This window comes from Hydractinia symbiolongicarpus, chromosome 11, assembly GCF_029227915.1.
Source record: "Hydractinia symbiolongicarpus strain clone_291-10 chromosome 11, HSymV2.1, whole genome shotgun sequence".
Lineage (NCBI taxonomy): Eukaryota > Metazoa > Cnidaria > Hydrozoa > Anthoathecata > Hydractiniidae > Hydractinia > Hydractinia symbiolongicarpus.
Window position 1 is genome coordinate 13,572,552 of NC_079885.1, and position 16,708 is coordinate 13,589,259.

The window sequence follows — 16,708 nt, forward strand, 5'->3', positions numbered from 1 at the left end:
CTATAAGGTCTCGTGTATGGTATCCTATAATGTACCTTAGATCCTTACCTCCATTAGAAGGGATAGCATCTGACACTGTTAGATAGTCCACGTTGATATCGTTGATGTCTGTAAAGGTAGCAGCAAATAAGTAGAATAATTTTGGGTTGACAATTTCTTCTTCAAATCGTAGCATCTTGTTTATTGTAATTCAAACGACTTCAGAGGATTGCTTGTCATTGTACATACGCAGGTACCCCCGTTATACGTGATAAATTCCTGGTAGCAGTACCAACATAACATTTTACCCTTTACCACAATCCTACGTCCGCAGGCGCATCTGTCGTACGCATCCAACATACGTTCACAGTCCTTACATTGTTCCATTTATTCTAGGCATCAAAAGCCTTGAATGTGTCATCCATTCATTCTTCTTCTCTGATTCTTGTACTAATGCAATGGCCATTAGTGGTAGGGAGAGACCGATGCCGGCTATAAATGTCATGACTACCGTGCTTCCGAAGATATCAAATTTTGTTTGACAGTTAATGCACATTTATTACTAGTACCTTACATCGCAGCAGTTCACGTCTTGACTGCGCATGCGTTGATTATTAGCATTATATAAGGGAATTCCCCCTGCATAATGCGCTAGCAATTTACTCATTTTTGTATGATTTGATGACGTCATCACTCTATAGGGACTTTACCCTACTAAGCACTGTATGGTAGGGACTTACCCCTTGAATTTCATAGCTAAGCACTGTATGGTACTGCATGGTAGTGGATCATGGGGATTTGTTGTGACGTGTGTGCGTGCGCATGCGCGACTGCGCTAGAAGGAACATTTCTATCTCTACTGCTGACGTCAGCAAAAAATCTTAAACAACCTATTTTTTCATTGTCCTTCTGCCTAAGTGGTTTTCTCCACGGGCCTTATCGACCAGTCTCTATAATAATACGCTAAGTGTGTCCGCCTGTCTGTGACAGGCAAAGTGGATGTGTTCATTTTCCTTTGAGTAGCCGACATTTCCTTTAAAGTCTCCGAAAAAGTTACATCCATTTTGCTAGTGGGTTTACTTTGTTTACATCACGTGATCAAAATGGAGAAACTTGATTTGCTGAAATAAATTTAACGGCTTTCTTTACAAAAATGGTGTCCCTCGACACCGAAAAAACAACAACAAAAGAACAGCCCCTTCGTGTTGAAAAAAGTGCAAAAAGGTAATTCAGAGAAAGCCGTAGATAGTTTGTGGCGCTGTAGATTAGTGGTTATAGCTCTCGTACTCTGTGCGGGAGACCGGGGTTCGATTCCTCTTGACGGCGTTTCAACATGGCGAGTGAATGTTACCATAGCTCCGGGTTAACCCAAGCCATGTGAGGGAAATTGGGAAGATGGCACACTGTGTGGGCCGTTGGATGTTGCCGGGAGTTGTCTAGTAGAGCGCGGGCCCTAGTAATTGGGTCTGCGTAGCTCAAAATGAGCATTAAATACTCTAGGACTCTCCATCTAAGCCATGCCCCCTCCTGGAAATAATAGACAGGGTATATCCCCCGATATTTGTGAGGCTAGCCATGTAAAATATGCACCCAACCACCCATTTTTCAGATATAAATTTGATGTTTTTGACACTTCTGATTGAAATATTAAAGGTTTTCAATGTAATCAAACGTAATAACTTATACAATGTAAATATTTGAGACGTATTATTTGTGACTTATTATTACTGTTGGAGTTGTACATGATTCTATATATTATTTTGATTAGCGTTTCAAGCTCTACATATTGGAAGCAATGTGTCAAGAAATTTTAGGAAAAAAGTATTGTGTATTGACGGGTCCTGGCACACGTCATCAAAATACAAGTTACGATTCTCTATTTCAATGTACTCCTCCCCAAGTGGATTTTACATTACAAATTTGTAACAAAAATTTTTTTTTGTACTTTAGAGGATTTTCTGACGTCAACAAAATTTTAAAATATTAAAACACTTTTATCTCCTTATGCGTTTGTAAACACATATGATCCTATATATTTTTTTTATCAGCGTTTCAATCTGTACGCATAACAGGCAGCAGATTTTTGTATATGCACTGTTGACGTTAGCAAAACCTGCAAAACAACCTATAATCTTCTGCCTGAGTGGATTCTTCCACGGGCCTTATCGACTAGTCTCTATAATAATACGCCAGTTTCGTCTTTCTGTCTGTGACTTTTGCAAAGTGGATTACATTCTTCAAAATTTTCTGTAACAAATTCTATAAAACAACGCCTACAAAATTGTTCTGTAGTTTACCAAACTTTACCGATAAAATAGTTTTGACGTGAAAGAAAAGGTAATTAAGATTAGTGAAGCCATTACAATACACTTAAAACTTTGAGGTCAAATAACTTGGAAACGAGGTGGTGACGTTTTTTCACCGCGTGGGTAACTAGGGACAACCTGGGCCACTTTGGGTAAGTTTCCCAAACCTGGGTCCCTGAGATAAAATAGTATTCACGTGAAAGAAAAGGTAATTAAGATTAGTGAAGCCATTTCAATACACTTAAAACTTTGAGGTCAAATAACTTGGAAACGAGGTGGTGACGTTTTTTCACCGCGTGGGTAACTAGGGACGACCTGGGACCACTTTGGGTAAGTTTCCCAAACTTGGGTCCCTGAATCCGTTTCGGAATGGACGGGTTGATGACGTCATCAAAAACCCTTTAAACCTTGATATCTCTGCAACCTTTTGTCAAAAGTATATAATCCTATACATTTTCTTCATCAGCGTTTCAAGATCTTTACGATGAAGGCAACAGGTATACAAATTCATAAAAAAAAATTTCGGTCTTGATGGGGCCATTGCCGAGGTCAGCCAAATTTTTAAACCCTTATATCTCATTAACCACTCATATCAAAAGCACATGATCATATACTATGCATTTTCTTGATCAGCGCTTTAAACTCTACACAATAGAGGCAACGTGAAAACAAAATTCTAAATTTTTAATGGATAGGTTGCTGACGTCATCAAAATTTTTATCCTGCCTGAGTGGATTTTTTTACAGGCTTCATCGACTAGTATGTATATATTGATGTTGTTTTACACTCGATTACTAGTATATAGTTGAAACTACTTGCCGCCCTTGTTTACCCTGATACGAAAGTTGTTCTTTCAAAAATGATACATATACACCCCTTATTTTCCAAAGCGATGATTAGCCCCAACACCAACCTTGGCCCCAGGGCTGTTTCTCTTTTTATAAACCCTGGGGTCGAGGTTGCACCAACACGCGAAGTGCACAATGAAAGGATACGCAGTGCGTTTTATCTGACCAAATGTGCACATCCCACCTCCGCAAGCTTTTATGCTAGGTTATAATCTGCAAGTTACATGCACATTCGATTTTGTTTCTAGTGGATTTTTTCAAGTGCAGCAAACAGTCTATAACTATTAGGATCCGGAAAGAATATTTCCAGTTAAGTTTTTTAAAGAATTATTTTGCACAGTACAGTATATATTATATGACAGTGAAATACGGCTGAATTTCTTGCTACATTCACCTCACTATAAATTAGATTATATTTATACTATTTTGCATACACAATTGAAACTTTCAAAATGTTTAAAATGCAATCTGTGAAGCATTTAAAATAAAATTTTATAAATATTTATTTAAAAAAGAAATTAAAAAATCCCAATCAAAAAATAAGATTTTAGGACAAAATAACACTTTGTTCAGGCACACGCATAAAAAATGTAAAAGTATATATCATACAACAAAAACATAAAAAAATCAGGCTAACGGTTACCATAATAGTAAACCTGCAGCTTTAATATTTTTAAATCAAATTTATGGGTTAAAAAATTTAAAGGCATAATCTATAAAATCTGCTAAACAAACTACTAAATCTGCAAAAACAAAATCTATTGATGTATGCATCAGTTCATGTTAATGGTGGCAAGTTTTTCTGCAACTTCAATCAAAAAAACCTTGTGGTTTACTGGTTGTAACGTATGAGAAGGACTTTTCCTTTAATTATTTACAAGTACGTCCATTATTTTTCCAGCTAGGAACTCTATCAAATTTGTCCTTTTTTTGACTCTAAAAAATATATAATTGATCAAATGAGCAATCCAAAAATGAAGTTATAGTTCAAGGATTAATCAGTCACATTGGGTGAAGGGTCTCTTTAAGAGACAAGAGAGGAGTTGAACGTCCTCCACCATACCTTAGTTTAAAGGCGCGATTGTGGAAGTCCCATGAAATGCGACATAGTGATGGTGTCACTTTAAAAAACACCCACTCCGGTCTGTGAACGGTTGGCGCTAGGAAGGGCATCCAGCTGTAAAACAATGCCAAAACTCTTTATTAATGGCCGTAAGAACAGTTGATCAGACAAACTGCGTAAACGGGGCTGGAACTCTAAGGAGTGAAGGTGTCGCGCACGGTAGGACAGATAGGATTGTCACTTTTCTGTCAGTTTATGCTCCTCAGTGTGGACTCAGTGAGGAAGATAAAGATAAGTTTTATAATGAGTTAATAGCAGTCACATCAAAGTTTGGAGACACTGAACTTGTCATGGTGGGCGGCGACTTTAATGGTCATGTTGGGAAGTCATCTGAATGTTATGGAGGTGTGCATGGAGGCTATGGATTTGGGAGCAGAAATAAGGAAGGGGAGAGATTGCTTGAGTTTGGAATGGCAACGGACATGGTGGTTTGCAACACATCATTCAGTAACAGACAGAGTAGGCTGATAACATATGAGTCAGGTGGCTGTAAGACACAGATAGATTACTTCCTGGTTAGAGAGTCAGACAAGAAAGTGGTGAAGGACGTGAAAGTTATATCGGGAGAAGAGTGTGTTTCCCAGCATAGGTTGCTGGTTTGTGATATTATCTTGAAGAGTGTTAAAGAAGCCAAGGGAAAGTACAGGCCCCGTCGTAAAGTCTGGAAGCTGAAGGAAGAGATTGTAGCAAGACAATTTAGTGCAAAATTTCAGCAGTTAGCCCGCAATGGTCAGTGTGATAGTGACAATGTTGAAAGTACTTGTACTACTTTGAAGAATTGTCTTCTAGAAGCTTCTGATGATACCTGTGGGTGGAAGAAAGGACCAGCTAGACATAGACAGACCTGGTGGTGGAATAATGAGGTTAACCAGTGTATAAAGGAAAAGAGGACACTTTGGAAAAAGTGGAAGTCAGGTGGTAGTAAAAATATTTACTTAGAAGCTAAGCGTCGTGCTCGTACAGCAGTGTATAAGGCAAAATCAGAAGCAGAGCGAAACAGATTTGCAGATGTGTGAAGAAGGGAAGACCAGCGCAATGAGGTATTCAAGATAGAAAAGCAAATGAAGAAGACTAATCAAGATGTTGTAGGTGAGAAGTGTATACGTAATGATGAAGGTGTTTTGGCTAGCACAGAGGAGGAGAAAAGGGTAGCTTGGAAGAATTATTATCAGAGATTGCTTAACACTGAGTTTGATTGGGATGAGGATAATTTGTCTGATGATGATCAGACAGCTATGCAGATCAAGACAGAATGGGTAGTGGAGGCTATTAGGAATTTGAAGATTGGCAAGGCTGCAGGAGTATCAGGTATTGTTGCAGAGATGGTAAAAGCATCTGGATATATTGGAGTTGAGCTTATAACAAGTTTTTCTAATCAGATTATAAAGGATGTTGCTATTCCGAGTGAGTGGCAGTCGAGTGTAATAGTGAATTGTTTCAAGGGCAAGGGTGATGCATTAGAAAGAGGTAACTATAGAGGTTTTAAAGTTGGTTGATCAAGTAATGAAAGTTATTGAAAGAATGATTGATAAGTTACTTAGAGAAAGAATTGATATAGATAAGATGCAATTTGGTTTTGTTCCAGGGCGTGGCACTACCGATGCAATATTTTTATTCAGACAGCTTCAGGAAAAGTATTTAGGAAAGAGAAAGAATCTCTATTTTTTATAGCCTTTATAGATTTAGAGAAAGGTTTTGATAGAGTGTCACGTAAAGTTATTTGGTGGGCTTGAGAAAATTAGGCGTGGATGAGTGGCTAGTTACGATGGTACAGTCTATGTACAGCAATGCTAGAAGTCGTGTCAGGATTAACGATTTACTTAGTGATGAATTTAGTGTAAATGTTGGTGTGCATCAGGGTTCTGTACTTAGCCCCTTGTTGTTTGTTCTAGTCTTAGAAGCGCTGTCGATGGAGTTCAGAACAGGTTGTCCATGGGAGTTATTGTATGCAGATGATTTGGTTCTCATAGCAGAGTCGATGGAAGAATTAGTTGAAAGGTTTGAGAAGTGGAAGAAAGGACTAGAAGAGAAAGGGCCTAAGGGTGAACAGTCATGATTAGTAGTATTGCAGCCAAGTGTGACCTTGTAGTTGGAAAGTGACCTTGTGGAGTTTGCAGGAAAGGGGTTGGTAGTAACTCAATTTTTTGTCAGACTTGCAAGCATTGAGTACATAAGAAGTGCAGTAGTATTGTTTGAAGGTTACGAGTAGACATTCAGTTTGTATGCAAGCGTTGCAAAGGTGTGATTATAGAGAATGAAGTATTTCCAGCTTCAATGATGTACAAAAGTGGCTCGTTAGAGATGTTGAGAACTTCTGTTACTTAGGTGATATGTTGGGCAGTGAAGGGGGTGTTGGAAGAAGTTTTACTTGCAGGATAGGTTCTGCTTGGAAAAAGTTCAGAGAGTTACTTCCTTTGTTGACTAGCAGAGTCTTGTCAATTGAGTTAAAAGGTAGGTTGTATGAGGCCTGTGTAAGAAGTGTTATGTTGTACAGTAGTGAGACATGGGCAGTGAAGCAGGAAGATCTTGACTGTTTAGAAAGGAATGATATGAGAATGGTTAGGTGGATGTGTAACGCCAGTCTGAGAACAGAAAGAGTTCAGATGAGCTAAGAAGCAGGCTAAGTATCCGTAGAATTAAAGATGTTATCCAGATAAGAAGATTGAATTGGCTGGGGCACTTGGAAAGAATGGAGGGGGATAATTGGGTAAGAAAGTGTAGAGACTTGATAGTTCTTGGGGCAAAGCCCAGAAGCAGACCGAGAAAGACTTGGCAGGAGGTTATAAGGACAGACTTGATACAAAGGAAGTTGAGTTTAGATCTAACACAGTCTAGGTCAGATTGGAAGAGGGTCATTAATATACCCGTCCAAGCCATGCTAGCATGGAAAACGGACGTTAAGCCGAGAATGATGACGAGGACGAGGACGAGGATGACGAGGATGAGGATGACGAGGATGACGATGACGATGACGATGACGATGAGGAGGAGGAGAAGGAGAAGGATGAGGAGGATGAGGAGGATGAGGAGGATGAGGATGAGGATGATGAGGATGATGAGGATGAGGATGAGGATGAGGATGAGGATGAGGATGAGGATGAGGATGAGGATGAGGATGAGGATGAGGATGAGGATGAGGATGAGGATGAGGATGAGGATGAGGATGAGGATGAGGATGAGGATGAGGATGAGGATGATAAGGATGAGGATGAGGATGATGAGGATGAGGATGAGGATGAGGATTTGTCAATAACTACTATAATGGGTCTATTCAAAAATGCATACGTACTATAAATCGTCAATCTTATACTCCATTGTATGCTTTGCTTTTGACTTACCCCTTTCCCGAACGTACAGATCACCCCTCCCCGAAATATCAACTTAATGATTATTAATTATAACACGTTACTTGAAAAAAGGACAATATGGGTAGCTAACTACGGCAGGTCTAAGGTGTTAAAGTTGAAATAACCACATATTTTTTGCAGAAAAGATACATAAAAAACTGCAATAATATTTTAAAGCGTAGATATGTAAGTCCGTCAACGCGGATAGTCACTTTTAAAAAAACAAAAATCTCCAAACATCATATAAAAGCTGCAAACGCAAATACGCACTTCTACTACACACAACGAATGAGAATGTCCAAGTGGACTCGGTGAGTAAGTGCGTTACCTTGTTGCAGTTTATATTTTATTAAATTTTTTTGTGTACATTTTCTGAAGTTTAGCCGAACGTTAATACACCTTCACGATAATTCAATTGTACATGCGTTCCTACGGCTCTCCATCGTTTTACAATATCGGAAAAAGGAGGTAAAATCGTGTTTTTATGAGAGTTTGTTAGAGACGAAAGCGTGTTTTCTCCAGTTTTTTAACTTCCGTCGTATCAATTTCTTTCAAATTTTCGGGAAACGTTAATAATAATAACAGTACTTTTCATTAAAAACAAAACGCGGCAAGAAAAGTTATCACGAAAAAACGTGTTTTCTCATTAATAAACTCTTATAAAAGTGTGATGTTTACCTCCTTGGATAGCTAAATAAGCTGCGATGGAGTGTTAGTTTTCCCGAATTATCGTAAAGGTGTATTGTGCGTTTCGAAAAATGCGAGTGCTCCCTCCTCTTTCCCAAATCCAAACTTACACATTCTTTTTGCAGAGCTGAAATTCAGGTGACTACTTTACAGGACTTCATAGAACTTCACTTAAAGAAAAACAAGAAGCCCTGTGGCTTGAAGATTTCCACCTTAAGCAAACATGTTGGAAAGCAATTATATGCGTTGCGATCGAGGACAGTATTAATTTAAAAGTTTAAAATGCCAAAAAAAAATAAAGGAGGTTAAAAACACGAAGAAGAAAGTTGTTTGAAGTCGTCTGTAAAGATTTTATGTTCCATAGGTTGTTTTTTTCAAATCAGAGAGAGAGAGAGAGAGAGTTTAAGCCTGATTGCATCGTGATCACTGAAATACACAGTTTTAACGAAGGTCTCGACATTAAGAGTATTTAAAACATTCTCACGGATATAGACATGGTCAATAACTGAACCTGATATATGAGTTGGCGAGTTTACGACTTGTTTATATCCAGTAAGAAAATCAAGGAAATAGTTTTCATCGCTAAATGCATTCACATTAAAATCTCCGAGTATAATATCAACAGTTTCATTTCTCAAAAAATATTGAATAAGGTATAATGACTCATCTCTATTGAGGGAATTTTTACGATATGGAAGCAAAACATTAATAGCGTTTTCGTGAAACGTTCTTTTTGTCATTCTAAAAAATAGCACCAGGAATTTCTACAATATCAAACAATTGTATATTTTCGTTATAACCAACTAATAGACTAGAAAATTTGTCCACATTGTTGTTTGGAATTAAGGTAAAGTAATCTAGTTTTGAGTCGCAATGTGGGTTCTATGGTATCTGAGTTTCCGTTAGGCATAATAAATCACTTTCCATCAGAACGCGGTCGGATTTAATATCGTTTTTATGCTTGTTGTAGGATCTTGTATTAAGCAAAGTGACCATAATAGAATTTTCGCTAATTACACCAGTTTCTTTTTGTGTCAATTTTGAATGTTCTCGCATGTAATTGTATTGCTCTGTTGCTCGTGTGTCTGACTTAATGGTTGATTTAGCAAATGTACCCGTTACGTATAAACCGTCGTATAAACTTGTGACTCGACTTAATGCAACATAGATAGATTATTTGAATAAAGAGGGTTAACCAATTTCAGATAACAAAGAACTTCCCGAATAACATCTGGCCTTACGGATTCTAAATAAACGTTAGATTTGAAATTCAGTTTTTTCTTTAACGCAACTCGCACTACACCATTATTATCCATTCCTCTTGGTAAGACATTGCTTATTTCATCGGCTTTTATTGGAACATTACATATTGCACCTTTTATTTTAGGACGCTACCTTTAGACATTATTGCAATTCGTTTAATTAAAATTCTTTTAGATATAATAATTTTTTCTAGTCGTCGTAATGTGCTCATTGATTCTGAGAGATCAAACATTTGGAGATTATTAGATACAGCCTGGGAAGGAATTTTTCCTTTTGTGAGTTTTGAATGGCATGTTGCACATATGTATTCTTTTCCGTCAAAACTTTGTACTCTGAAGCGAAAATGCTCTTCTGGAATGGCAGGTTAATCGATGTGGCGAAAAAATTTAATTGACCGCTTATATAAAGAACGATTACATGACACATATAAAAAATGGCCCATTCCCAACACATTTTTTAAATTGGTTTATTTTTTCATCAGAATCAGGCAGATTGTTAACACGCTTCCGTTTTGTTGCTTTACCTTCCCCTACATGGCGTTTCTTTGCAGTTTTTTGTGCTTGTTGGCCCTGCTCAGTTTCCCGATATTTACCTACGGACTCCCTTTGCTTCACTTGGCCCTGTTCCGTTTTTTTGTATTTACTTTTCGACTCTCTTAGCTTGGATCGACCATTTACTGTATTTTGATATTTGTCTATCGACTCTTTTATCTTAGCGTGTCCCTTTTCTGTTTTCTGATATTTGCCTATTGACTTTTTCACCTTAGCTTGCCCCTGTTCCGTTTTCCGATATTTGCTTATCGACTCGCTCAACTTAGCTTGGCCGTGTTCCGTTTTCTGATATTTGCCTATTGAATTTCTTTGTTTCACTCGGCCTCTCTCGGATTGACGGTACTTCCTGTTTTGTTCTAGTTTTCTTTTTCTGCGAATGTTTACACATACATTGTGTACCAGTAAATTTTCCAAGCCTAACGTCCCCTTGATGAAAAGATCCCTGTACCGACTTTAGAATAGTGCAAGGCCCGGGATTAGTTTCAACATCACCAGAAAGTAAAAGTACCATACGGCGACAGCTTTTATATGCGGTGTTCATATTAGCGGTGGTAACGTGTGATCGAGAAAAAAAAAACTTAAAAGCTAGAGAAACCTCTGTCATTTTGTAATTTCACCGATAAATTCACTACTAAATTCACCGATAAGTTCACTATTAAGTCCACCAATAATTTCACTATTAATTCACTATTAGTTACTATTAAGTTAACCGATAAGTAAATTCAAGTTTAAGGTTCAGTAATTTCAATTAATTCTGAATATCTGAATGTTCTGAATAGCTTTTATACTCTGTCGAGTTTCTTCTCTTTTATACTCTGCCGGGTCACGGTTGTCGAACCTAAAAAAAGAAAAGAAATTCATTGTAATTTTTTGTTTCAATAGCAAAAATTAACAAACTTATGTCTGCTAAGATACCAATACCTCACAAAATACAGTTAAAAAGTATGTGACGCTATATAATTTTAATTGAAACATGCACTGAAAATCGTTTATAAAATACTAGCTGTTAACCTGTTGTAATCCGAAGTTTGCTAGATTAGCTGGTTGTATACACGTTTTTTTCCTATTTTTGACCTGCTTCAATTTTACTAGCAAAATGCTTCTAGGCTGAAACTGTCTTACTTTTTATTCTTCTCTTTTCTTTGTTTTAAAACACTATTTTCGTTGAGAAAAAAAGACTTATTTTTAGAATAAATTTTTCAGGATGTAACTTCAGTAAAAAAATTGTGATGCTTCTTGACCTGTAATTGAAAATACGCATGGTTTTTTTCAATATAAGAAATTTTTAAAAATCTTAAAAATGTTAAGAAATGCCCAGCCTCAGTATGACAGGATTTAATTCCTGGAGACCTTCATATTTACATTTTTATATAGTTATCTAATCACATAATTTCAAAACAGCATATATCATGCTATATCGTTTATGTGTGGAAAAATCCATGGGGTCACCCGTCCTTTATATATTACATTAAAAAGCTATATGACATGGGAGAGAGCAGACGTGTTCTGGTTTTATAAAGTTGTTATAAATTTGTTTTGTTTATTCGATTTACTTCAACTTAAATATTTATGACGAAATCGATCGAAATAACGCTACTGGTTATACTAGTCATGCTTAATGGTTTTGACTTGTTTTTTGTGGTGAATATTGAATTTTTTTTCAAGTTAAGTACTTTTTGCTTACATGTTGGAGAAATCTTTTTTACACTCAAAACACATTTTTTCTCTCATAACATCGAACGGAGAAACCAGGCATTTATAACTTTATAAACATGAGAAATATCGTCGTTTTAATTGCTTTAATTGGCATCTTTCACACTTTGTCATTTAATGATGTTGCATCTCAAGATAATACAAACGTTTATAAAGCAAATGTTATTCGTACAAAGATAAAGAGAGGTAAATCACCTATCGTTTATTATGCGAACTCTGTATCAACATTTAACATAATTTTGTCAGGAGATATTCAAGAGAATCCAGGACCTGGTTCATCCAAGTGCACTGAGTGTAATAAAGGAGTTGGAACAAATAGAAAACGTTTACAATGTATTAAGTGTTTATGTTTTACACATGCATCATGTTCTAACCTTCCCATCTTTGAACAGAATCGTATGACATCCAGAATTGTTGTTAAATGGACATGTAGTGGATGTATATTATCAGAGCTTCCCTACTTTGGCGTACGTAATATCGCATTTAACACAGACACTACTGATGACCCAATAACTACCGAGAACAGTCATCTAAAGCTTTTAAACAAGCATCGCAATCAAACGTCTATCGCTCATATAAACACCCAATCTCTCTTATCGACATTCACAGAATTCTCTTTAATGTTAAACATTTATGACTTTGACATCATAACCCTAAGCGAGACTTGGCTTCAAGACAACAAGGAACAGTTAGATTACGTCAACATACCAGGATATAAGACACTTTTCAAAAACAGAAAATCTCGAGGGGGTGGAGTTGGGATTTATGCCAAAGATTCTCTACACTTTAAATCGAGAGATGATTTGACAAAACATTCTTCAATGGAAGTTTTATGCGTCGAATTTCGTGGTCGCAACAAAAATACACCCTACCTTCTAACTACAGTATATCAACCAAGCTCAAAGGAAGAGCAAAAGATCGAATGGCTCAATAATTTTGAAACATTGATAGCCGAAATATCTATTAAATGGAGCGGTGTCATTATTGTAACCGGTGATATGAACATTGACCTTCAAGGCCAAGAAAAAGAATCCACCAAACGTTATAAAGACATACTAAATTCGTACAATTTGTATCAACATGTTAATAAACCAACCAGAAAGGGAGCTACTCTCATTGATCATATTATTACTAACATTCCTGGTAAAGTGACAAACAGTGACGTGCTTATTACTGACGAAATAAGTGATCATGACACGCCATATATTCTACTTAGCATTAAAAAAGAACGTTTCGAACCGCGATATAAATTCGTTCATGACGAAAAAAATCTGGATATGAATTCCTATATCGACGATTTTTCAAAATTACCATTTAGTTTGATATTTACATTCGATGATCCAGATGAACAAATAGATACACTGAATCATCTCATATTATCCTGTATTGAACGTCATGCCCCACTGAAGCGAGTAAAGCTAACACGCCCGATCGCTCCGTGGATGAAAGACCCTGCCATCCAAGACAGTCGAAACCAACTGGAATTTTATCGTAAAAAAGCCCAAGAAGATCCAAATTACAAAAATGACTATAAAGAAAAACGCACTAATTATCGAAAGACATTGAAGGAAATAAAAAACTCGTCCTTCAAGAAATCGTTATCGTCAAAGGATCAAAAATCTGTCTGGAATACTATTCATCGTATTCTGAGCAATCAAAAAACACGAATCAAACTCGATCCTTTAGAAATGAATGAATATTTTAGCAATCTAGCAGCAATCCTAACTGGGAAATCAAACGTCGAGTCTACATTACCAGATGATATCAAAACTACTGAAAACGAACAATCGTTCAAAATTCAACATACTACTTACAATGAAATAAATAAAATACTAAAAAACCTCAAGAATGACTGCTCCATTGGTCATGACAATATTCCAATACGATTTATCAAGCCAGTATCAGAATTCATAACATCCCCTCTGGTCCATATTATTAACAATTGCATCAACAAAGAAATATTTCCCCAGCAATGGAAGATTGCTCGTGTTTGCCCAATACCAAAGATCGACACACCAATTAGCACAAAGGACTATCGTCCAATCTCAGTACTGCCAGTATTGTCAAAAATCTACGAGAGAGTAATCTTATCTCAGTTATGTGAATTCATCGAAAGTAATCAACTTTACAATGAAACACAATCCGGTTTTCGCAAAGGTCATACGACTACCACATTGATGCTTAAGCTTCGTGACGACATAAAAAAAGCAATGGCGAAAAGTGAAGTGACACTCTCTATCCTCATCGATTACTCCAAAGCTTTCGACACGATTGATCACAAAAATCTGCTGCTGAAACTACGTGATATGAATTTTTCATTTCGTGCTTTAAAGATATTATCAAGTTATCTGAAAGATAGGAAACAATACGTTCAAATTGAAGACAAAATTTCATCTTTAAAATCAATGTTTTACGGTGTACCACAGGGTAGCATACTTGGCCCTGTCCTGTTTAACCTCTACGTCATCGAGTTATCAAATCAAATCAACTCCGCCAGTATCCAATATGCTGATGATACAACATTATATAAACACTGCAAAGTCAGAGATCTATTTCAATCAATCAAAGATATGAAAAAGGATGTAGATAACCTTCTAGCTTGGTCAAAAGAAAACAATCTTTTGTTCAACAGTGACAAGCTTAAGTTAATCATATTCCATTCTAAGCGACTGAGAGCATTTGATTCTGACCGAAGCTATCTTTGTCGTTGTGCTGGTATGTCAATCGAGCAGGAAGAAAATGTTAAGTTACTTGGCATTCAATTCGATCAAAATCTATCATGGACCTGCCATATAAACAATGTTATAAAATCCTCGCACTCAACACTACGTGCTCTACGAAAGTTTAGTCGTTTCACACCTTTCCATGTACGCAAAACCTTGGCGGAAACGTTGATCTTATCAAGGATAAGTTACGGTAATGTTGTCTTCTCGCAAATACCTGATTATCTGATATGTCGGCTACAAAAGATCCAAAACATGGCTGCTGGTTACGTTCTCCGCCGTTATGCTAATCTGCAAGAAGTCACGAATCTAAAATGGCTTCCCGTAAAAGAACATATTGAATTCAGTATAAGTAAACTTGTACACAAATCGAGAATTGATAACAACCATCCAAGCTATCTAAACGTAGAGTTTGTTGTACCAACACGAAATTTGAGATCTTCTACGAAGGAGCCTCTTGTTAAAAATGTTGGAAATGGCACTTTTCAAAACCAAGCACGGTGTTACGATGAAATCCCGGATAGTATAAAAATTATTGAAACTCTAGAAACATTTACTAAAGAAGCAAAACAATTTTATCTAAATAAGGCAGTCGCTAGAGTCTTGTCTGTTTGAATTCTGTTCGCCGAAGTTTGGATGCCAATATTCTATCGACCTGTTCAATCTACCCTTACTCATTTTCAGCTTTTGTTTACTTTGCCTTTTCTCCTTTTGCGACTAGCCAAGTATATATATGAAATATTTTTTTTTTTTTTTTTTTTTTTTTTTTTTTTTTTTTTCATAATTCAATTAGTTTATTTTATATTTTCTTACTTCCAAGGCCATTTATCGTTTTCTCTGGGTTTTTTTTTCTAGTTACTCCTATCTAGGTTGATTCCAATATCGTCTCTATTTATCTTGTCGATTCGAGTGTTTCAATTTCTTTCGAGCCTTTCAAGTTTATTTTTAATTTTGCTTTTCATCGCGGTTTTTTATAATGTATATATATAAAAAGATAATATTTTTTTTGAACAATTATTTATTCTTTATTTATAGTTTATTTATATTTTCCTTACTTTCAAGGCCATTTATCGTTTTCTCTGCTTTTTGTCTAGTTACAATTTAGGTTGATTCCATATATCGTTTCTTAATTTCTCGTCGATTCGAGCGTTTCAATTTCTTTCAAGCCTTTTCAGTTTTTCTCATCGCGGTTTTCTTTTTTATTTAATGTATATAAAAAAATTTATTTTTTGAACACTTATTTATTCTTAATCTAAAATTTTTTTCATTTTTATATTTCATTTTAGGGAGAAGAACAATTTTGTACAAAATTGAACCCAAATAAATGTTAATAATAATAATAATAATAATAATAATAATAATAACATTTCATTTCGCTTGTGGTTTTACACAAGTCCCTTTTAGTTGACAAACAAACAAAATACGTCTAGTATCAATATAAAGACTAATCGTTTAACCCTGAAAAAATTCATAGGGTCGTCCGTCCTTTATATAACATTTCATTTTGTGCGTGATTTTACACAAGATGCTTTTGGCAGACAAACAGACAAAATATGGCTATTATTATTATGTAGTATAGACTCCTATACATACAAAAGGGTGTCCAGCGAACAGACAAAATGTGGCTATTATTAATATACACTAATTGTTTACCAATGGAAAAATTCACAGGGTTGCCCATAATGTATCGCATTACATTTTGTGTGGTTTTACACAAGACGCTTTTGGCAGACAAACAGACAAAATACGAACTGACAAACAAACAAAATATGGCTAACTAATAGTTTACCCATGGCGAAATTCATAGGGTCACCCTACCTTTATATATCGCATTTCATTGTATAAAAACCATACATTTACGTTATGTACATACGTTAAGGGGCTTTCTTGTCCCTGTTAGCAGTATATTGCAGTTAGGATTCAGACGACCTCCCTTCCCCTCTTTAGCGTATTTCCGTCCGTGAAATACACGACGATATCCCACAAACAGGGCCCCAAAATTTTTTTTGCAGCCCCTTAACCAACGAGGGTGTTAATAAGCTGCATATGCCGTAAAAAGTGCAGATGTTTTCGAGCAAGTTTGGTGTTTTGAAAAAAACTCAAGTATTTGCGCGACAAAAACCTGTATAGACCCGAATAATGCTCCAAAAAGCAAAGAAAAACGGACA

The 16,708-nt window shown here is 36.3% G+C and overlaps 1 protein-coding gene across 1 annotated transcript; it reads left to right on the plus strand.

Annotated features, from left to right (window-relative positions):
- The first annotated feature begins 704 nt into the window (after positions 1–704).
- Positions 705–8,788, plus strand: LOC130613455 (glutamic acid-rich protein-like). The gene is made up of 3 exons (XM_057434797.1): positions 705–791; positions 1,748–1,901; positions 7,159–8,788. Exons 1-3 carry the CDS (start codon positions 705–707, stop codon positions 7,548–7,550), a joined length of 633 nt encoding a protein of 210 aa, XP_057290780.1. The 3' UTR covers positions 7,551–8,788.
- Positions 8,789–16,708: the final 7,920 nt, after the last annotated feature.

Bases quoted from the DNA above. Each gene is read 5' to 3' on its own strand.
- LOC130613455 (XM_057434797.1), top strand. From the start codon at position 705: ATGGTAGGGACTTACCCCTTGAATTTCATAGCTAAGCACTGTATGGTA. The intron at 792-1,747 runs GTGCGTGCGCAT...TATTTTGATTAG, and splicing joins GGGGATTTGTTGTGACGTGT to CGTTTCAAGCTCTACATATT. The intron at 1,902-7,158 runs GTAACAAAAATT...ACGGACGTTAAG, and splicing joins GGATTTTACATTACAAATTT to CCGAGAATGATGACGAGGAC.